This window comes from Nannospalax galili, unplaced genomic scaffold (genome assembly GCF_000622305.1).
Source record: "Nannospalax galili isolate Female #2095 unplaced genomic scaffold, S.galili_v1.0 scaffold657, whole genome shotgun sequence".
NCBI classification, from domain to species: domain Eukaryota; kingdom Metazoa; phylum Chordata; class Mammalia; order Rodentia; family Spalacidae; genus Nannospalax; species Nannospalax galili.
In genome coordinates this window covers 1,052,853-1,077,149 of record NW_008339927.1, presented here as the reverse complement: position 1 = coordinate 1,077,149, position 24,297 = coordinate 1,052,853, and the positions used below count along the sequence as shown (strand labels likewise).

The window sequence follows — 24,297 nt, the reverse complement described above, 5'->3', positions numbered from 1 at the left end:
CTCCCCTCCCCTCCTCTCCTCTCTTTTACCAGCCTTCCTAGAGGACATGCCTTTTCTCTTCTTTTGTATTTTCTCCTTATCGACAGACATAGTATTTCCACACACAAACAAATCAGCGCCAAGAATTCTCTCATTGTGGCCCTAATAGTGCAGCCTAGGTAACAGTAATCATCAGCCAGGGATGTCCACTGTAACCTGGGCCACTGGGGACTCCCTTCTGGACTGCAAAACATGGTTATGGTATCACTTTGCTTCTGTGCTTTGGAAGAAAAGGACTTGGCTAATTTGCAGTACTCTTTCCAGAAGAACTGGAACGAGGGAATTTATATTGGGAATTTAAATTTCCCAGACTTGCCTCTGGGAAAGAAAAAACAGGAAAGCTGAGACCCTGGTCTCTTTTTCCATCACTGGGTCTGTTCATGACTGTGGGTGAGTCAGTTACCTCAATGGCAAACTCCAAGTCCAACAACTGTGTCTGATCTGGCTCATCATTTCCCTCTTTACCTGTGTGTCTGTCATGGTGCAACTATAGTTTACTTCAGTAATTTGTTTGTAATCTCCCATGTAGCCATCTTTCCCAACTGCCACTCTGGGTTTGCCTCTTACTAATTACAGTCTTCCCATCTGTGAAATGGGATGAAAATATCAGCTGCCTCACAGGACTGTTATGAGTTGCATGCTAATATAAAAACCAACTCATCCTGATAGCCGAACACATAACACACACTCAGGAGCCAATATGTGCTAGTGATGGCCTCAGCTAGTAATGGCCAGACATAAATCAGTTCACTGAGTTAACCCTGGAGACACTTGGGGATATAGGCAGGAACAGGCAGCGTCTGTTGAAACAGCAAGAAAAGAACTCACTCCTGAAGCCATGCTTAATCACATTGCTGTCTGCTTCGAGAGGGGGTAATAGCAGCTTGAGAAAATATCTAGGGGTCAGTCTGCTTCACCGTCTAAGATGATCTGCAAGTATTTAACATGGTGGGATCATCCCTGGAGCATCCACATGCATGTACAAACAATTCCCACTCATCTTGCTATGGAGACTCTAATAGGGACACTGGCTCTGCTCCAGATTTTGTCCCCAGGGAGAGCCCCGTCAGAAGCCACCCCGGACTCTCCTGCTGCCCGGTGGGCTCTGCTAATCTGCAGGCCTCTTCCTGCAACTCCTCCTGGTCATTTTCTTCTCTATGAGTCTGCCCCCAACCCCAAATCTCCAGCAGGTGGCTTCCAGGGTATTGTCACATAGGGCCTTCCCACAGTGAAGAAGTGGGGTGCTGTTAGGCAGAAAGCAAAGCAGAACTGGGTGTCAGGGAGAGGTCCAGGCATGCAACTGTGTGGTGTCTGAAGTTTGTGTTTTCTAAGGCTCTCCCCTGACTACACTGTCTGTGGTAAATAACATTTACCGAACACAGCTGGTCGTGTAGCATTCATGAGCTATCATTTCCAAGTTCTTCCTACATTAATGGGACTATTTGCTTTTTTCTGAAATCTTCCAGGGGTCTTACCATTAGTAAACTTTTCTTGGGAACAACATACTAAATGTAGCAAGGACACCTTTATTCTACTTCTTGAAGGGGAGATATACACACACATGCATATATACATATATATATATATAAATGTGTGTGTGGATATTTATGTATATGTATGAAATCCCTCTGACTTTGCACTAATAAAATTGTGAGAAATTGCTTTGGACTGTGGACTACATAATATTATAAAAATCTGCATTTGAGCATAAAATGCTGGCTTGAAATGAGCTGACCTAGGAAGACCTTTCTGGCCTCCCTTAGCTCTCCTGGCGTGTGTTTCTCACAGCATTGCTTTTCCTCTTCCACCTGCTCTCGCCTCCTCAATTTTGTAAATTTGTGCAATGGATGAGCTTTGCGGTTCCCTTGTGACAGGCTCAGGCAGCACCCGAGGAAGCGCTGTGAAAGGTGCGGGTGGGTAGGTGATGCCGATCAGTAAAATCTTTTATTTTCTTATTTATTTTTTAAAATATTTTATTTGTTAGTTTATATGTATGAGTGTATCGCCTCCATGTATGTGAGTGCACCCGTGTTGTGCAATGCTGTGGAGGTCAGAAGAGGGCTTTGGATTCCCCTGCAACTGGAGTTAAGGACAGTTCGTAGCCACCATGGGGTGCTGGGAATCGAACCCGGGTCCTCTGCAGGAGCAGTCAGTGCTCTTAACTGCTGAGCCATCCCTACAGCCCCTTATTTTCTTATTTTTTAAAGATAAAGCAATCTCCACATGAGGAGAAAATCTGTTGCCTTAATTAACTTCAAAGCATGTCAAACATTGTACAGCACAGATGCCTTGTTTTCTAAGGGAAAAATATCTCATGCTTAAACTTTTTGAAAAGTGCTTTACAAGTAAAATCGAAGCAGAATTTGTTTATTTAAGATTGCAAAAGTGTGAAAGACAGGCTTTGTTACCTTTGGTGGAAATATTTGAATTAGATTAATGTTTCATTCTAACCAAGCTGACTCTACCAGGTCCTGATCATAAATAGCATTATTGTTTATTTTTGCTAAACTGGTTTTGACCCTTTTATATGCAGAGGGTTAACTGAAAAATTATGAATTCTGTACTTCATATTGTATAATTATAACTGAACTTAAGGAAAGCATTTCATTTATTTATTGTGGTTGAGATGGGAACTTGCCTTGGTTTTTATCTTGGGGCTACAGATTGAGACCATGTCTCAAAAAAAGCAAATGAACAAAAATATAAGTGAATATTTTGTCACTCTTATGAAGAAGCCTGTCTAATGTCAATAAATCAGAAAAAAAAGAAACTGTTTCCACATGTTTAGAGACCTACTTGGGACTGACTTAACTTAAAAAATACATTTTATGTGTATGAATGAATGTATTACCTACATGTATGTAAGTGTACCCATGTCTTGCAATGCCTGTGGAGGTCAGAAGAGGACATCAGATCCCCTGGAACTGGAGTTAGAGGTGGTTGTTAGCTGCCACGTGTGTGCAGGGAACTGAGCGCAGGTCCTCTGCAGGAGCAGCCAGTGCTCTTAACTGCTGAGCCTTCTCTCCAGCTTCTGCTTAAGACTATGTCACTAAAGCCTAAATATATTTATAACAGAATCCAGGAGGGAGAGGAGCTGTTTTTCTTTGGTGATATTTTTGCTCCAGTGTAAAGAAATAGATGGACGAATGATATAATGTGACTTTGGAGTATTTTCAACTGTGTATTAGGAGGATTTTTGTTTAAAGCTTTTTCCAAGATTGTAGTTGGCTGTAGTAAATAATCATACATAGTTATCAACCCTAAAGATGGAAAATAAAGGAAAGATTTTTCCAGATATGGAAACTAAATTGAAAGCAGTGGTACATATTTTTTACTTTGAAATATTTGAAAATTTCAATACTTACTTTTGACAGGGAATGAAATCTTCATATATATATATATATTGTTATTATGATCTTTTAAAATCTATCGACTCCAGAAATTTTTTCTATTAATTGCCATTCAAACTTGCCGGAATATTCTCTGCATATTGAGTCTCTGTCAAGTTTTACTATGGGATTATTAATTTCATGTTTTACGTGTATCAATATCTAGTCTTTTTTCCTGCCATCATATAAATAAAATTACAAGCCATAAAAGAATGTTTTGTCCAATTGATTTTTATTTTAGTGAATAAAATGCAAAATCATGGTGTATATGGAAAGCTCCTGACTGTTTAGAAACTGGATGGATGTGTGTGTGGGGTGAATGGGTAACAGGATAGGGGAGATGAAGATGTGGTGGGTGGATAGGTAGTTACTGATCTACCCAACTGGCAGGGAAGGGAGCGCAAAACATGAGAGATTCCTGTGGGGCACAGTCAGAGCAATAGGAATATTTCTGCAAGTCAGTTTCCAAGGTTGAAAAAAGATGCCGTCTTGGTGATTATTTCATACTATTTAGAAAGTTTGACTCTTCAAATGTAAGATGGATCTGTCCGTACAATGTCATAAAAAATGGATGTTTGCATATGCACACTAACAGATTTTCATTACTGCATTTTTCCACAGACATTGTCATTTTGGCTAAGATACCCCCTCAACACACAAAACATACATATACACACTACACATACATGACAGAAGTGCCTACACAGGGAGACTGTGGCTGAGTGACTTGATTCAAGGTCCATATGGAAATAGTAGACACCCGGTTATAGCACAGGAAAACCAAGTCCCTGTGTGTGGTGTATGTGTATGCATGTGTTTGTGTGTATGTATGTGTGTGCACGTATGTATATGTATGTGTGGAGGCCAGGGGCCAATGTTAGATGTCCTTTTTCAGTCACTCTCCACCCTAGTTTTTAAATTTATTTATATACTTCTATTTTATGTGTTTGAGTGTTTTGCTTTCATGTATTTTAACACACCCGTGAGTGCAATGCCTTGGAGGCCAGAAGAGGGCGTCAAATCTCCTGGAACTAGAGTTACTGACTATTGTTAGTAGTCATGTGGGTGCTGCGAACCAAACCCAAGTCCTGTGCAAGAGCAGCTGCTGCTCTTAACTGCTGAGCCATCACTGTCCTGCCTCTACCTTAGTTTATGAGACAAGCTCTCTTACTTAGCCCAGAGCTCTCTGTTGTGGTTGGGCTGGCTGGCCAATGAATCCCTGAGATCGTCCTGTCTCTCCTCCAGGCACTGGGTTACAGTTGTACCACCACACCCAGCTTTTTGCATGGCATCCTTCAGTCAAACTCAGAGCCTTGTGCTTATGCTATAAGCACTTTCCTGGATGGGCCATCTCCTTAGACTGTGGGTGTTTCCTGCTGGACCACCTTCACTGTCAGAAATTGACCAGCCCTGGGCCACCGAGGTGCTTGCCACCAAACCAGACAACCTGTTTCATTTTTTGAGCCAAGGTCACTGTGTTTCCCCGTCACGCCTGGCCTCAGTAATACTCAGAGGCTGTACCTAACTTTCCTGTTTTAATATTTGTTGTCAGATCCATTTAGTTGCTCTTGAAGTTCTCTTCTGATGTTGCTTATGTGCTGACGTGCCAATACGACAATTTAAACTTTGTCTAGTATTGTTTGCTTGCATGTGTGTCTCACTCAAATATAATCAGCTGTGCCGTGACTAGCATTAAGATGGGATAAAAAACCATGTTTTCTTTAATATCTTGGATCCCTAATTACCCTTAAATTTTGAGTGAAATGCCCACCTTAGGAACATCAGTCTTTACCCAGCTAATTCCCCTAAGTCAGTTAACCCACAATTCAAGGTTCCACGTCATGTTAGTAAATATTCTGAGCTGCCTTCCTTTGGCTTGTAAAATATCGTATGTGATATGCATCTCCTTCCTGGAGTCTGAGTCCATTTGCATATGAATGGTTCTGGCAAACCTAACAGTAAAATCACAATAGTGAGATGTTCTTGAAACCTGTTTTCTGAATACTTTAAGAAATGCCAAAATATGTATAACACATTGTGTGGTTGGACAACTGAATGAACCACATTATACTGCTGTATCAGTTACCATGCAACCCAGAGGAGTCTTTCTTTGCTAATTGTCTCTCTATTTGATAGATGTCTATGGCCCTGCCCTAAACTCTACAATCACAGAGAGGCCAGAGCTAGATTATCAGCAAGCTGTTCCCCACTGCTTTCTCTTTACAAATGAAAATGTTCAGTGTTGTTAATCCCTTCTGCTTTGGTTTACATCAATACCACCTCCACACTCCCCATCACACAACCCCCCTCCTCCACCCCACGCACAGGTCTTCTTTTTCACACTCAATCTACAAGTCGCTGGAGGAGTACTGCGTTTTTCTTCGTCTCTGTATTGACTGAATCCTACAAGCTGAGCTTTGGGGAAAGGCTGAGGTTGAGGGTACAGAATACCGATGTCTACAGCTTGAGAAACTACACTAGCACTAGCAAGCAACTTGCTTGTATTACTGTAAGTCTTGCCTTTGCCTCCATGCGTACATGATGACTATGGTGGCTCTGTAGAGGATGTCTTTCAGGTCTGCTGTCTGCTGCTGGCCATGGTTTCCAAACACTGATGACTCTGCTTTAACCACCACTGTTTTACCTTTCTCCTGTAGCCCTGGACCATGCCGAGCTCTGGTGTCTAGATGGCACTCCTGGGGGATGCTGTAAATGTATTTGCTAGTTCTGAGGTAACTACCCAAACAGTAAGCACTTCCTGTCTTTGCCCACAGGGGTGCGTCTTGACAGAGTGCGTGGAGGTCGGCAGAAGTACAAGCGCAGAATAGATGCGGAGAACAGCCCGTACCTGAACCCTCAGCTGGTGCAGCCAGCCAAAAAGCCATGTAAGTACAACAGCTGTGCCTGGCTTCCCAGACGCAGAGTCCTCCGGGTTGGCACAGTGCACTTCAGGGTTGGCATGCCCATCCTCCTGTCTCCAAGGAGACTTCTTGTTGTTGGAGAACATTAGGTCTACCTCTGTGAAGAGCAGTGTCAACTCAACTCACGTTCTGTATTTTGTTTCTTGTAGAGATATCGATGCCTTTCCCCTGTTCTCCCTGTTTATATCTAGTCATGCTGTAGAAGCCTAAGCATATTAATGCACTGCATATACTGTGTGAATTTTACATTTCCTGGTTATCTTTATTTGCAGAGGTACATAAAATGGATCATACTGCGATCATTAGTTCATTGGAGCTGTTACTTTGAGATTTCACAAGAAAGTGACTTTTGTAGTTTTCCCTAACTAAATGAGTTTGACTGCTCAACCTCCCAATGAAAATACATTAGGGGCCTCATTAATTTGGAGCTATATAAGGTTAACACACTAGCTAGCAATAGATTAAAGAAAGAATGGGCTCTTCTAATAACGAGCATAGGTTGGTGGTTCCATCTCAGGTGCCTTATGGGCGTTATAAATTGTTTTTAAAGAGCCATGGTTTTATGATGCCAGGTTGCAATTTGAAAGAAAGACTGGTACCTTGCCCAAATGCAAACCCCATTCTCTTTGTCATTAACTAAAAAGGGCTAGAGTGTAAATTGAGGCAATCGCTGTATCCCATTTCCTGAGAAATCAGTTAATAGCTGCTGTGCTGCAGAGCTAGTGCTGAAGACGTTTATGCCTGGTGTTCAGAAGAGGCAGCGAGAAGGGCTTTGGTGGAGGAGCGCTCACATTTAGCTCTCAGTGTCACAGAAGACACATCACACTCACCAGAGGCAGTGACTCCATCAGCAGTTCCAGGGAAGATGTGTCTGGTTTTGATGCGCCTTCCCGGGAAAAACAAGAGTCCACTTCTATTTCAGATTCTCCAGGAGGAGTCAGTACTGGGCACCATCCACGCCAGCATCTGGGACTCCATTAAATAAATAAAGCAGACCCTGAACTGTAAATGAAAAGACATTTTAGCTCTGTCAAAGGAAAAGCAACCCATTTTACATAAAATTAAAGCTTAAATGAACATATGGCGTAGTTTCTTTTTGCCTTTCCAAAAAACATTATGTTGATTATACCTTCAATTGTCCAATCTGGCAGCCCTTCCTCAGCCCGTGTAAGCTGTTTGGCATTCTGTGGGTACAATCTAAGAGTCCATTAAGCAGATTTTGCACATTATAATTAAAAACTTTCTGATAATACAATAAAATGCAATAAACACTAATGTTTAATTTCATTAGAGAGTTAGTATTCCTCGATTCAATAATATAAGGATGGCCTATTTCTCATTTATTTTAAGCACACATTGACCAAAACCTCCATGGGAAAAAAAAAAAAAAAAGTGAGTGGCAGGCCATTCCTAAGTCCACACGATGGAGGAGCATCTCTCCTTCTCTGTGTAAACCTGAAAAATTGGGACGTGGCTTGTCAAGTACCTTTAAGACGATTATTGCAATTTCAGGAGCTCCATTCGTCAGAGATAAAGAGGACACTAATGAATCATTGCTCGTTATCTAAAGGCCAAGGCCACTGTGTTAATTTTCCTTAGTCCATCCAATTAGTGTGTTTTTGTAACAAACATTTATAAAACTTAATTTTCAGATCCTGTCAGATAAGCTTCAGGAGACACCAGGGGCTTTGCTGGGAACCCGGCTGGGGAGATTTCTACACCTCTGGCTGATCATTTGTGTACTACAAAGGCCCAAGAATGAAAATTGGGTTCTATTGATTCTAATTAGGGAAACATTAAATAAGATTTACCTAGAAACAGTGCTGCTGGCTATTCCACTCACTGAGTGATGGGCATTTCCAGCATCTGCTGAATCAGTCTGACCCTCAAGCGAAGTAACCATGGCCTTTGGTAGAACAGGTTTCTTTCTTTTCTTTTCTTTTTTCTTTTCTTTTTTTTTTTCTGCTGTGTGGAAAAAATAATATAGAATCATGATTTCCGTTGGTTACATTTTTGCACATTCTGATACATTTTCTTCCAACCCCGAGAGTCTAAGAGTTGCCTGCAGGTTTTATGGCATCATCAGAACAATAGAAGTTGGAAATTTTTCCCGTAATAACTGAAAATACAGGACACTCTTTCCATGGGATTTAAAATAAACAGACAAAACTCCTTGAAGATCTTACAAGTTAAAAAAGCATTTGGCATGGTGGCACACGCCTTTAATCCCAGCACTTGGGAGGCAGAGGCAAACAGATCTTTGTGAGTTCAAGGCCAGCCTGGTCTATGTAGTGAGTTCCGGGACAGCTGGGGCTACAGGGAGACCCTGTCTCAAAAAGACAAAAAATAAACAAACAAACAAACAAAATAAAACCATCCATAGCATTATTAGTTTATTCTTTCCTAGAAAGTGTGGTATTTGGAAGTATTTCCTCCCAAGTGTTTGAGGTTAATGTCAAGGATTGGTGATATTCGAAGTAAGCATAATTCATGGCCATATAAGCACATTTTAAAATAAGGAATTTCAGGATTGCCTGCCTAAGACTATAAGCCAGTCAACATTCTAACGGGGATGGGGGGGTGGTGGTTGAAGCTGATAAGTCCCCACCTTTGACTAAGGGGCTTCTGGGAGAGGGAAAGTCAGTTCTGTTTAAGGGTGTAGCCACACTCTAGTGGTTGTCCGCCCCTCCCCCCCAGGGAGTGTATGGTCAGCATAAATTGGACTTCTTGAGTTACTTTTTTAATAAAAAGAAACTGGAGCTTAGGATTTTGAGGGGAGGATCTGGAAGAAGTTAGGCAGAGAAGTGGGGGCTGAATATGATCAAGATGCGTTATATGAAAGTCCCAGAGAATTAATAAAATATTATATTAAAACATGTATAGTTTCAGAAAAATGTGCTAGGCACATCTTTGATTAGTTTCCTGTTGCTTCATTATCTCATTTGGGGCTAAAGGAGTTAAAAACGTACAGTGAATGTTAAACGGTCTTGCAAGTACAGGTGAAATTTGGGCTCTATTTTCAAAAACTCCATTTAGAACCCTGATTTTCTAGAATGTCAGAACCTAGTATATTTAAATAATGCAGACTGATTCTTCACTTAGAGGTAAGTGTCACATCTAGAGTCAGAAATTGAAAATCAGGCCAAGGAGAAAAACCATTCTGTTAGTCAGGCTTTACAACCCTTCCATAAACTCCCGCATGCCCCTGAGCAGTGAAACACATTCCATGAGATGCTTTCCATTTGTCTCTAGTGTTTACTTTATGAACGATCTCTGAAACATAGATCACAAATTTCAGACAGATAAATCTGAACCAGGGAATGAACTAAGGACAGCAGATGGAAATACAAGATTAAAGAATTAGGTGCTCAGAGGCGAATACACTGTAACATATGAGCAAGGCAGTCTTTATGGAACAGATATTAGCTGTGTTTGGAAGGTTGCTGGGTGTGTGGGAAAGAGGAGACAGGAAAGCAGTTCCTTCTTAATGCATCCCAAGGAGATGGAGTTACATAGTCAGTAATTCACCCAGGCAGAAGGGCTCTGACCTTTGGCTCTCCTTTAAAGGAATTAAGACAATTAATGACTTTTATGCCCATTAAGACTACAGGCATCTGTGGGTCTTTGCTTTGTTCATTAGTGTATAACTCAGTGCTCTTCCATGGGTTTTTATTTAAAGCATTGCATGCTATTTAATCTGCTTCCCCCAGTTCCCAGTTAAGACTCAAATAGCAAACTCAGAAAGCATTTACCTTCTCCTATGTCTGCTATAAATTTTTTTCCCTGCAGGACAGATTCTTTATCCCAGGAAACACAGGTAAAGCGAAGAAGAAAGGGGTATGCTCTCCACTGTGAAGGCAGTGGCTTATTTCTTTCTGGAAATTTTCTTGAACATTGCATAAGCTTCATATAATGATCCTTGATGAAGTATTTTGGATTTATTTGCTACCTAAATTATTTTTGGAAACACAAAATACCTTAGGGTTTGTAAAAAAGTTGTTCCTTTGATTAAGGTACTGTATTGTTCTGGTCTGACCCTGCAGATAACAAGATTGTCTCCCATTTGTTGGTGGCGGAACCTGAGAAGATCTATGCCATGCCTGACCCTACGGTCCCCGACAGTGACATCAAAGCCCTCACTACGCTGTGTGACCTGGCTGACCGAGAGTTGGTGGTTATCATTGGCTGGGCAAAGCATATTCCAGGTAAATTTTCTGAAAAAGCAATTGAAACCAAAAGGTTGCAGATGACTCTGGATTCTAGATCTCAATTGGGGCAAATTCGAATTTTTCTCATGGGGTAATTTCTTAACTATCTCCTGTTGTTCATTTATATTTCATTGGGAGCCTTATCGAGCTCAGTGGAATTATAAGCATTATATGTATGTACTAACTTAAGCTATTGTCAAGCTTTCCTTTCATCTATGAAGGCACTATTTGCCATCACCAGATAAAGAAAATGTAATCTGTAAAACCATTAATTTTTTGTTTTTAAACTCCTTAGCTGGTCCACATAGTGAGTTCCAGGACAGCTGGGGCTACAGGGAGACCCTATCTCAAAAAGACCAAAAAAAAAAAAAAAAAGAAAAAGAAAAAGAAAAAAAAATCCTTAGCTTTTTTTCCTGAGGAAATAATTCTACTGTTTGTCTTTTCGATTTAAAATGTTATTCTCACAGTAGTCTGTTGTGCCTTTTTTCTTTTAAGAATCCTTCATTTTGCTCTGTGTCATAAGTGTTTAAACTGAGTTTCTCTTCGTAAATCTAAGCTTAGCCCTGGTTTTCAGTTAGATGTTTATTATGAATTTATATACAAAACTAAAAGATAAACTATTATGGTAAATTCTCACTAATTTTAAGTTAGCATTTTATAATATTTGATTGATTTTCTTTCTCAGCCCATCTTATGATATCAAAAATATTTATCTGATCACACATTTTGAAAATGTTAACATTCTACTAGATTTAATTTTCATTGCATTGGACTTTGGTTTTTGCATAGTTTATAAACAAGTTTTTGAATGAGGAGCAATGTTTTTCTGGTACAGTTAACTTATTTCTGTCTCCTTAAACTAGTTTGTTTTTATGCTTTGAATGCTACAGTGATTTCTTTAATCAAATTGAAGGAAGTCCCTTTCCCAGCCCACACTGAAACCAATTTATTGGTCATGATACGCCAGCCATGTCGCTAACAGTCGTAACGAACTGTCAGGCGGTATCGCGGTGAAGCTAATTTGAAGTCATTAGGTGTGCAGCATTCAGGCGACAATTTGTTACAGTGGTTAGGAACACAGCTGACATTTCTGAATGGCTTTGTTCAGTGCAGTGCAGGATGAGACCAAGCAAATTGTAAACTAATTTAAACATCACTCTGTATTATACCAGCTACTTTGTCTTACACTGTTTGCTAATAAAGCACTCCAAATTAAGTCAAAACTAGTTAAATAGGTAAACTTGAGCGTATGCATTAGAAAGTACCCACACAAGGGTTGCTACATCTAAAAGAGGAGGTGAATTTGACCACGTGGACTGTGGATACTGTGCTTAGATTGCAACCACGTCTATATGATCTACACAAAAGAGAGAAGGGGAAGAATACCTAAATGGTAAGACAGTGACCCATCCAGGAGACTGAGGCAGGAGGATCAGCCTATGCCATAGAATGAAACTCTATGTCACAAAAAGCTGGGAAAACAGCACAGATAAGACATTTAGGGATGATGATAGAGAAGTATCCAGAGTCTTCCTGAACAGTATATGAAAACTTCTTTGGAATGAAATTTTTATTTAGGGCTTTTAGAGTAGAAACAACAAAACACAGATTTTTTTTTTTTTTTTTTTTGGAAAAGCGTCCATCCATGGGCACTTCTTTAGATAATCAAGCTATATCATGAATATTGTACGTCACTTCACATATGCAAGCCTGTACACACATGCACATATCTTAAATATCATCATTCCTGCCCAGCATCCTCACCTGGGCAGTACTGACACTGCTGTTTGGAGATGGCTGTTCTGTTTAGCAACACCCTGGCTTCTACCCACTAGATGCCAGTAGCACCTTAACAAATGGAAATGTCCTCAGACACTGCTGTATGATGCCAGGGGACAAAGTGCTACCACCCGCCCTGCCCTACTGAGATCCATTGTTCCAGCCATATTATCCCCACCTCAAGGACAGAGAGATGGAGGCCAAGAGGTAGAAACACTCATCTAAGTTCCCAGATGCATGCAGTACCTTCAAAACATACTCAGGCCAAGTGTGAACTCATAAGTGCAGTGCCAGCACCTAGCACATGAGAGACAGAGGTGGAACACCTGGCAGGAGTGTGGGGCCAGCCTGGACTAACATAGTGTGTTTCGGGTGAGCCTGCAGAACAGAGTGAAACTATGTCTCAAAACAACAACAGCAACTGTGTGGGGCTGGGGAGAGGGCTGAGTAGATAAAGTACTTGCTATGCAAGCATGAAAACACCAGTTCAGAGCTCCAATGCTCACAGCCAGGCAGGTGGCACATGTCTGTGACCCCAATGCCAGGAGGGTGGAGACAGGACAAGCCAGGAAACTTGCTGATCACTCAGTCTATCCAACTGATGAGTTCCAGGCTCAGTAAGAGACCGTGTCCCAAAATACACCCCTCCCTTCACACCGCTAAACATATACACTATACATATACCATAAATACACGTGCATACCTCCTGAATACACATACGTCATGCACATTATGCACGTACACATACCATGTATACATACCACATATACATACACACCACACACATGCTTCATAATACCACACATACAGACATATCCCCAGTACACACATACACCCCACACAGCACACATGTGCACATGCACACACCCCAGATACACATAGACTATACAAACTAGCACATACATATACCATATATACACAGCACACATACACACCCCAGTATGTACATACACTACACCACACATACACACACACACACTATAGACACTACATATACACATATACATGCACAATGCATGGTATATGCCACACACAGACACACACACACATATACAGTTCATATACATGCACATGCAGACATACACATAAATAAATATTCCAGATCACCAATTAGTTCAGTGAGCTCTGCTCAAGTCTTCCTGAATTAAGAGATTTCTTAAGGCAATTTTTTGTTTGTTTTTTGAAACAGGGTCTCCTTGTAGCCCCAACTGGCCTGGCACTCACTATGCAGACACACAGAGATCCGCCTGCCTCTGTCACCCAAATGCTGGCATTAAAGGCATGTGCCAGCATGCTTGGCTCCTTAAGGCAGTATCTTGATGCCATCTAGACTTGTTATAATAAAGAACAGTAATAAAGCAGTCAGCAACTCCACCACAAACTTGGGATAAGGTAAAGTCAGGGGTGAGTTTGCAGTCTTTGTTTTTAAGTAGAAATGGAGTTTGCAGGCGAGTGTGAGAGAGTCATGGGCTGGGTTACTTCTGTGAAGATGGTTGCTTCAAATAGCTATGAGTAAAGCCTTTCCCAGTGGTGGAGCAATTATTGTGCGATTATGCACTCAGCTGTAAGCAGAGGCTTGGGTCTGGTGAGAACTGGTTATTCTCCCTGGTAAAAGGAGGAGCAGGTCGCTGTGGCAAGAGAGCTCACAGCTCCAATGTTCCCGATGGCCCCAGGGTATTTTAAATGATTACAAAGGAAAGACAGCTTTCAGAAAGGGATTAGCAAAACAAAAATGAACTGAAATCCTTCTTAATTTTTTTTTAACAACACGTGTCATACAGAGTTAGGAGGTAGTCAGAGAGGACACTGCCATGTCAAGGTATGCTCGCTTCATGGGTGTCAGAAAACCACAGTCCATTGTGTGGGGCATGGGCTGGGGAAGCAGAGGCCAGGAGATTGTTAGGATCAGAATCACATGTAAAACTGTGCTTTTAATGAGTGGAGTGGGAGCCAGATCAGAACTGAAATTTCCCTTTAACTTAACTTTAGAACTTTGCGTTTATGGCACTTATGTTAAAATGGAAGTCAACTTACACACACACACACACACACACACACACACACACACACACACACTCGTTTGCATGCACACACTAAAATCGAAGCCTTTGTTCTTAGTTTGTGTATAGTCCCACCATACTAGAAGTTCTGAATCTTAGATCAGATCAGCAGCAGCCCTCCTCATTGCTCTGCATCTGCTTTTGTACACTTGCCTCAGCCTCGAAAAGTGAAGAATTCTACCAAAATATATTGAAGCAAAATACATATGGAGTAAAGGATTTTATCAGTAAATAGAATTAGTTGGCTTACATTAATATATCACATCAATGGGAAAGTGTGGTGGTTATGAAACATGACCACACTTTATCTACAGAAGAAAAAAGACCACAAGGGCTTTGGAAAACGCTTGACTTTCATTGGAGGAGCATAAGGGCACAAGAACAGATGATGGTGCCCTAATAGCCCTTTTTAAGAATGACAGGGCCCCGCCATTAGCATCCTTTTATACCCTTGGAAATTGCTCATGCCTTGCTTTTCTGGTTCCTATCTGCCTGGCTCTTTTTTATTTCTCTTTCAATTTCGTCCGCGCTCGGATAAGCGCATGCTAACACAATATGATTGAGCTGTAAAATGGAACGCTGTCGCCTCTAATCTCTTTTATGTAGATACGGAGGCTCTGCACCCTCCACTCCCCTCTCCATTGTTGGGCTTTCTTAGAATGGGCTGCCAAGTAACGGTGGCTCTGTCAAATATTAGAGCTAGGTTTCCCAGGGTGAGATAAGACAGTTATCAGCCCCATGGTCAGATCTCTTATTGCTCTTTGTGGCTGATTAAAATATTATTATGTACTAGAACTTGGTTAGCAAAATGCAGCCTGGGCTTCCTTAGCTGGCACTTAAGAAAGCATAGCCCACATTAGCTGACCAAGTGTATTTACAGATCTTGTCAGACTGCTTACTTTAAAAGAACAGAAAGATATTTGCACAATGAACTGAATGAATGTGTTTGAGAAAAAAAATAAGGCAAACTTTCAGGTCACCCTGTCTACATTTTCTTTTCAAAAACTTAATTAATTTAGTGTATTTATTCTTGCACTGCAAGGGACTGAACCTGGACTTTGCTCATGTTAGGCAAATGTTCTCCAACTGAGCTGTGCACCTTGCTCAATGTGAGCCTTGCCTGTTTTTAACAGGACAAGTAAGTTATCTATTCACCAAGGAGGACTTTAGCCAAGCCTGGGAACTGCTTAGCCATATCCTTTTTCTTTTTAAAAAATTATTTACCGATTTGTATTTATGTGTATGGGTGAGTGCCTGCATAAGCTTACATGCACCACAAGTGTACAGGTGCCCTCGTCATCCAGAAGAGGGCATCAGATACCCTGAAATTAGAATTACAGGCAGTTGTTACCTGCCTGATGTGAGTGTTGGGAACTGAACCTGGGTCTTCTGTAAGAGCAGTAAGTGATCTTAACCTCTGAGTTATCTTTCCAGCCCCACCCTCACCCCCTTGGCCTTTTGAGAGAGCCTCACAGAGTCGGGGCTAGCTTGGAACTCACTTCATGTCTCAGTCTGACCTCAAACTGACAGCAGTACTTCTGGCCCAGCATCCCCACTTCTAAACTTTCAGCAGCATTAGTTATTGAGATTTGTGTAAAAGCATAAAACTGTGCAGAAGTAATGTTTTCCATTCACTATATACAACATGTTTTCAGGTATAATGTATGTGATTGTGATTTGATATTTAAGAAGCAGGCTGATGGGGCTGGAGAGATGGCTCAGCAGTTAAGAATACTGACTGTTCTTGCAGAAGACCTGAATTTGAGTCCCAACACCCACGTGGCAGCCAACAACTGTCCATAACTCCAGTTCCAGGGGATCCGACAGTCTCTTCTGTCCTCCGTGGGCATTGCACGACACGGGTGCACTTACCTACATGCAGGCAATATACTCATACACATAAAATAAAATAAAAAATAAAATATTTTAAAAAAAGAAGCAGGCTCCTACTAAGAGTGAACCACACCATATGTAAGCTGCACTTGTTTTGAGTCTATCCCATTGGAACTTGATAAATGTTTTTTGATAGTTGATTTAAAATGTGTACAGCACAAACGTTTAATTGTCCTTTGGGTTCTACCTTCCCCTAAGTCTACATGTGGCAGTGATTTATACTTCGCTATGAATGAATCAAAGCAATTTCAGTCTCTTTAGCTCAGGATTATTTTTCTTTCTGTTTATATAATGGTTAGATAAGCAGAGAAAAGTTAAATATAAGTCCCAAAGCCCTTACAATTAATAAGACAAAGTTGTAAGATTATTCAGTGGCTAATTATTTAGAGATTATGCTTAATGTACCAAATAGCAATGTCTCTTTATTCCTGTACAATAAAAGCTTCCGAATATAAAATAAAAGAAGATGAGCTGTAGCTGAAAGTTGTTCAATGTTGTGATATTAAATCAAGTGAGGGAAAATCTACATGGAAATTATATACCAATTGTGTTAGTTACTTATCTGCCATTGTGGCAAATACAATGACCAGAAGCAACTTCAGGGAGAAAGTTTGTTTTGGCTTAAGATTTCAGGGTTCCAGAGGATTAGATTTGGTAAAGGTGGCGTTGGCAAGGCGGCAGACTTCACGAGCAGGAAGCTGGTTGTTCACATTTCACTGACACACAGAAAACAGAGAGAAAGAACTCGAAGTTAGGCATGGCTATAAAGTCTCATAGCCTACCCCTCGGTGACATACTTTCTCCACCAAGCTTCCATACCCTAAAAGTTCCATAACTTCCCCAGACAGTACCGCTATCTGGAGACCAAGTATTCAAAACACAAGTCTGTGGTGGACGCTTCTCATTCAAACCACCATACCTGTGTATAGTTAATTTGTGAATTATGAAGCATAATCTAAATGTAAGGTGTACAGTGCTGGCTTTTATTGGGAAGTTTTAACACATACAACATACTTTTTGTGCCACTAAAACCAAATTATCCAAAAGGTATGATTCACAGAATTGATTCAGAATTATATTCAGAACAGTGTTCTATTTTGGCATGAAAGGGAAAACTAGCCAGGAGGTCATTGTGTGACTATTGTCATCCTTTCCAAGGTAGGAAGGATCATCATAGTCTACAAAATCTCGTCTATCTTCCTTGGGCAAACTTTAAGTTACTGAGTGTGTCCATCAGTTTTGGAAGCTGGAAGCTGCAGCTGCCATAGAGAAATAGGGGCTCATGAGTTAAGAAATACATCATGCAAGAAGGTTCTCGAAGTATCCATCGAGAGACTTTTTGTGTCAGCTGTCTGCCCTGGCCAGGAATGAAAATGTAAATCAACAAAGACCTATCACAGTTTCCTTAGCAAAGACCATATCCCAGAGACAACACACAGATTACTAAAAGTGTTTCCTGTCCTCCCCAGAGCTGTTGTGAATGACCTGCTGTGTGCATATACCCTCTGAACTGTAACCTTCCTTTCCCTTCTTGTGAGAGAAGGGAAGTTCATAAGGCTCAGGAAACTAGCAACATGTGTAGGTTTCTGGAAACTTAGAAAGTTAGGAGAGTCACAAGGCCACTCCTTGCCATTAGATAAATATTGAACAACTCCTGGGGAAGCAGGACTCCCCAATAGAGCTGTCTGCAAGTGAACCCAATTGAAGCATCTTTGATGAGTCAGTGTACCCGCCTTTGAACAAACTATGCTACTATCAATAACATGTCCCTCGTGATCTTGTAAATAACTTCAGTAACTCATTTGTGCACCAAGCCAGACTCGGTTGGAACTGTTTCTTTGGTCTGTCATTGGTGCCGATGCTGCGGTGCACAGACATTTCTTTGTGTCTTTCCAGGAAAAGTCACACGACATAACTGATACCATAACAAAGGTTGAGTTGACAGAACCCAAGATCAATTAGGGAAGGAGCAGTTGCATCACCAGTGAGATGGGTCATAAATATGCAACTGAGGGTGAGCTATCTGAGGATGGAATGTCCTTGGAGAGAAAACCCAGGGTAGCTGTCTTCTGCATTGTGTGAGGTGGCATCCCTCTTTGGTGAATGGGGTCCACCATATGAATATGGGGGTACCCCTAAAGCAGCTGATGGCTTAGGGAACAGTTGCCATTCCTGAAAGCAGCACCCCTGAGATGGGATCTTAAGAATGCCTGTGTTTTGTGATCTTTTCTGAGGATAGCAGACCTACAACTGATGCTCGGCTTCCTGTCCGGAGAGAACTTGCTCACAAAGAGAATTATGTTGTGAAAAAGACATGATAATGCAGTCTTTCTCACCGCCTCTGATTTGGCAGAAAATTTGAGAAAAAAGGAAGATGAGATGTTTTTGACTTGTTAATTCTTATAGGTGATTAGACAGAAAGGTAAGAGAATACAAATCAGATTCATGCTAAAGATCCCTTTCTGGAATCAATAACTTGGAACCCATAGGAAGAATCAGTCAAGAGGGAGAGTGGGAGCTAGAGATAGTGGAAGATATCTCTCAGGTCTGATTGTTCATATAGAGGTGGGGGAATCCTATATTCCGCATGGGAGCCTCAACTATAACCCAGGGCTGATAGTCATGGATTGCTCTGAATCTGAGCTGCTTGAAACCTTAGAAGACTCAGGTACTTTCTAAGCCTCACAAGATTCTTCCTTCAGGTTATATAAACAGTAACCATTGCTGGAGTAGAAGAGAGTCTTCAGTGGGGCTGATTGCAGATTGTGCAGTGGGCTCCAGTGATTCAACTTTCAGGAGTTTTCACCCATGCTGGGATGAGACTTTGTGGTAATGTACCTATCTTTGAATTGCAACATGCTACTGTGTATAATCTGCACTTATGTACCTGTCAATAATGCCTACACACTCAATGGTTTACTGTATTAGTTACCTTTTCAATGCTATGATAAAACACTTGACCAAAAAAAGTCAAATGGAGGGAAGGTTTGTTTTCATTCACAGTTTGAGCATATGGTCCATCGTGGAGGGGAAGACATGGCGGGTGCATTGTGTCAGCAGTGACAAGGCAGAGGGAGATGGATGCTCGGGCTCAGCTTGTTTTCTCCTCCCTTCTCAGTCCAGGGCCCCAGCCTATGATGTCACCCACATTTACAGTGGGTCGTCTTACCTAAGTTTAGAATCTCCCTCCCAGAATCTCCCTCGCCCAGAGGCTTGTCTCCTGAGCGACTCTAGATCCTGTCAGGTTGGAAGCCATTGTAAACCACCACAGTCAGCCAGCTAGACTTGATAGGAATCATTTCCTCAGTCTGTAGTTGGTGCTCTATCTGGAGCCAGTGGTTGGTTGTTCTCATCTTCAAGGAGTAGTCGTGCAGTGGACCCTCTGTGCACTGTCATCACGCTGTTTCCTCGACTCACATGACCCCTCTCCAGCTTTTCTCTTGCTGGTTAGTGGGCGCCCCCAAAACATTTTCTACCCACCTTGTTATTGCCTAGCGGTGACCAAAAGGGAGTCATATGATGACCTCCTGAGTCATAATTCATAGTAAGTCATGAATGAAATCTGAATGTCAGCTACAAAGATAACTCCATGTTCAGTACTATAGGAAATTTAAAAGATCTACAGTTAGGTAGATAGATAGGTAGGTAGGTAGATAGGTAGGTAGATAGATAGATGATAGATAGATAGATAGATAGATAGATGATAGATGATTGGTTGATAGATAACAGATAGATGATAGATGATAGAAAGATAGATGATAGATGATGGATAGATAGATGATAGATGATAGATAGATGATAGATAGATGATAGATGATTGATTGATAGATGATAGATAGATAGATAATGATAAATGATTGATTGATAGATGATAGATAGATAGATAGATAATGATAAATGATTGATTGATTGATTGATTGATGATAGATAGATGATAGATAGATGATAGATAGATAGATGATAGATAGATAGATAGATAGATAGATGATAGATAGATAGATAGATAGATAGATGATAGATAGATAGATAGATAGATAGATGATAGATAGATAGATAGATAGATAGATGATAGATAGATAGATAGATAGATAGATGATAGATAGATAGATAGATAGATAGATGATAGATAGATAGATAGATAGATAGATGATAGATAGATAGATAGATAGATAGATGATAGATAGATAGATAGATAGATAGATGATAGATAGATAGATAATGATATATAGATAGACAGATAGATAGACAGACAGATAGATAGATAGATAGATAGACAGACAGACAGATAGATAGACAGATAGATAGATAGATAGGCATACGTTAGTGGTGCTTCCTTCCCTTGATTTATAACCTTATTAGTTTCAGACCTGAATTACTCAGCTCTCCTTCTTGTTGAGCTTAAGCTTTAAATATAAAGTAACTATTATTTATGTATGTTTTGCTGGCCTGTTTCTTTGGTTTTAAGGGACAGTTTTCCAGGGCAGTCCAGACTGGTCTTGAACTAGTTTATCTTGCTTCAGCTGGGGTTGCAGCCATGCCATAACCATGCCGGCTTACATAGCCCTTCATCACTTACAAAGCACTTTCACCAGCCTCTGCCTATGTTCATAGCAGTTGGGTAGGTTAATCCTTACTGCCCACTTTATAGATGCGCAAACTTGAGTTAGGAGCGTGGGCTCTCATGGGGGTAGCAGTACTCATAGCCCTGTTATATCAACCTGAAATCATACTTTTGCCAGCAGTTTCTTTATGTCTGTCTCCCACACTCCCTGTTGACTTGTCACCCCGTTTTGTCACTTCTCCTTGAGTACCTACTGGCATTTTATAACAAGTTTAAGGATAATGGGGTATATTCATCCTAGCTCTAAATTTTGTCTGCACATTTACAGAATGAAAAGTTGAAAGTTGACTAGAGAAGGAAACATGCCGCATCTTTGAGCCAATAAAAACTAGGTGCCTGATTGGCTGTGTACCCTAAGCATCCTTGATCACAAATTTGAATGGAGGTCCATCACTACTTACCTATTTATGTAGTGGTTGGGAAAGTCTTGACATGATTGTTTGACTAGAGCAGACGCCCCACCCCCACCCCCAGTTACGTGTAGGGTCACATGAATTTGGTTGGAACATAGTGGTAAACTGCATTAGAAGTGAATTGCAGAAGAATTTCTACTATACCAAAAATGAGTGGGCTGGCAGGTGTAGTGGGTCATGCCTGCAAACATAGAACTCCTTGGCTGAGATAAGAAAATTTCTAGGAGTTCAAGTCTAGTCTAGGCTACAGAGACCCTGCCTAAGCAACTAACCAACTAACAGCAAAGAAACAAATAAATGAGCTAGTTCTCTGCCTAGAATGGAGTCACTTTCCGCTTACACCTCCCTCCTTCCTTCTTGAGGTTAGCATTTAATAAGGTCTGTATAAGGCACTGCACATGCATGAATAGTCATGCATGAATGACACGGGCTGTGTGTCTCAGAGCCTCACAGTGTGGTGAGAAGTTAAGAATGATAAGCTGGCAACTCAGTGGAGCTCTGAGGGCTGTGTTCTCCCTGAGAGCCATGAAGAAGTATGGAGGAAGACATAACCTGGGACTAGAGGCCTGGGCTAGGACCCTGCCACGGAAAACTTGCATCTAGGCTGAGGTAAGTGACCTCCTGCTGAAGTCAGGAGAACGCCTCTGAACATTTCAAACGTGAGTGATCTGATGAAACATAATTTGAAAAGGGTTAAACGAGAGTGTTTGGATGCATTTACACAGAAAGATTACTCAATTCTTTTGAAAATAACAGTGCTGTATCCTTGAGTGTCAAGGAATTCCATGATTCTGTGGCATAAAATATTTTATTTTTTTCCAGTGTATGGTGATGAGTAAGCTCTACTGAACAGTGCAGTGATGAATCTAGACATTCAGTTTACAATGTACCATGTTCTTTGAGAAGCATGAAATGATCCCAAGGCTTATCAGAGTGCAGGAACCCTGCACACCTGAAAGAAATTCCTTTCCTGATAGGCTCCTCTTTTATTAATGGAGCTGTTACCTCAGCCTTTTGGGTTGTTCTCAAAACGACTGATGAGTTAAAAAGAGAAAACAGTTTGGGTGCTGTGGGAAAATTGCTAGATAAAAGCCTAATTTACCCACATATGCCTAAGTGGTTGATTACAGTCGCTTTTTCACCTCTACTAAGAAACCTTGAGGGTGGACCACAGACCCGGGCACACGGAGCATTCTGCTTTGCCCTGCTCCTTGGTGACCCCTTTCCAACCCTCACCCCACTTCCTTTAGGGGCCGGTTGCACTTTCTCCCTGCGTCCCTCCTTTATCTGCCTCAGCCAATCTCCAGATGAATGCACGTCTGTCCTGGCCTTGGCTTTGACACTCTGGATATATTGATTAATAGTTGCCCTAAGCTCCTTTTAGCAAATCAAATTTTCACTTTTAGCAAGGATTTCGCCTCTGATTTATTCAGCAAAGTGAAATGCACTAAATTGACTTTGACATTCTGGGAAAATGGCAGAAAAACAAAAAGCCAAGGGAAGAGATATAAATTGTAAGGCAGCTGGAGACTTCAGAACCAGAGGAAGAGTTTTCTGTAGAACACGAGCTGTTTAAAAACACTTTGAAACACAGAAGTGATTTATTTAATATTTTAAAAATGATGACTTTTCTTTTGGAAAGAATGTGTGCTCTGAATTTCTGATACATTATTTTTCATTTTATAGAGAAGTATCAGTGCACAGTTCGGGTTGAAGCATATTGAAATTAGTTTATGGAAACTAGAAAGAAGCTGAGGGAAATATTGAAGTCGTCTTACACAAAATAGGGTAGTCAACTTGAAAATGATTTTATGTGTATGCGTACATGTACGTATGTGTTTGTGTGTGTATGGGTGGTATGTGTATGGGTTTGTGTAATAATGTGAATGTATGTTGTGCATGCAAGTATATGCATGAATGATGTGTGGTTGTGGGTGTGTGCGTGTGTGTGCTCATTGTCAAGAATAAAACTCTTTCATCACCATCAGGGTAAAATGCTAGATCACAAAGCACATTATAGAAAAGTCACGTAACTCTGTCCTTCTGTACACCCTTCCCCAATAACACTGTCCTTGAGCATGTTTTTCCATATGACTGAGTAGGCCTACATCTGTGTTGTTCAAAGATTCAGAATAAGTGGCCATCAGGTTTGAGATACAAAGCATAGTTTTGATATATAAAGAGAGATGGTACAAGCAGGGCGTGGTGGCACACGCCTGTAGTCCCGGCACTCGGGAGGCAGAGGCAGGCAAATCTGTGAGTTCGAGGCCAGCCTGGTCTACATAGCAAATTCCAGGACAGCTGGGGCTTCAGGAAGAACTTGTTTCCTGTTCTATATAGCAAATTCCAGGACAGCTGGGGCTTCGGGGAGAACTTGTTTCAAAAAGACCAAGAAAGAAAGAAAAGAAAGAAAGAAAGAGAAAGAAAGAAAGAAAGAAAGAAAGAAAGAAAGAAGGGAGGGAGGGAGGGAGGAGGAAGGAAGGAGGAATGGAAGGAAGGAAGGAGGGAGGAAGGAAGGAGGAAGGAAGGAAGGAGAGAGAAACAGTGTAGATGTGGAGGTTTTCTTGTGCTTTGCTGAGTGCTTGGGGAGGAGCTATGAGGAGTTCCAGGGAGGTGTTTGAATACTGAGCTCTAGTAGACAACTGCACTGCCTTTGCTGAGGGATTATCAGAGTAGTGAGGGGAAGAGGAGAGGGGAGGGGAGAGCTGTGGTTTCCTTTTGCTCTCCAGATGCCTCTTTCACACCTGCTATGACTTTTCCTTATTAACCATAAACTTTATATATAACATACATATTAGGTATATAGAATATGTGTGTGTGTGTGTGTGTGTGTGTGTGTAATCAAGGTGTCCTTGGAGACTTTAACTATATATTTTCAGTATTCTCTTTATTTTCAGCAAGTTTAACAGGAAAGCTAGCTGCCATTCGCAGTGACTCACTGGGCCTCTGTGGATGATGTTTTCACAAATCAGCT

General features: G+C 41.1%; 1 protein-coding gene across 6 annotated transcripts in view; it reads left to right on the top strand.

The window, feature by feature from the left end:
• The window catches only part of Esrrg (estrogen related receptor gamma), a 635,772-nt gene that overhangs the window by 554,742 nt on the left and 56,733 nt on the right, over positions 1–24,297 (top strand). For all 6 annotated transcript variants that reach the window (XM_008834811.3, XM_008834809.2, XM_008834810.2 and 3 more), the window contains 2 exons: positions 6,203–6,313; positions 10,393–10,554. In XM_008834811.3, the coding sequence (XP_008833033.1) occupies positions 6,203–6,313; positions 10,393–10,554 (273 nt within the window). The remainder of the gene's footprint in view (positions 1–6,202; positions 6,314–10,392; positions 10,555–24,297) is intronic.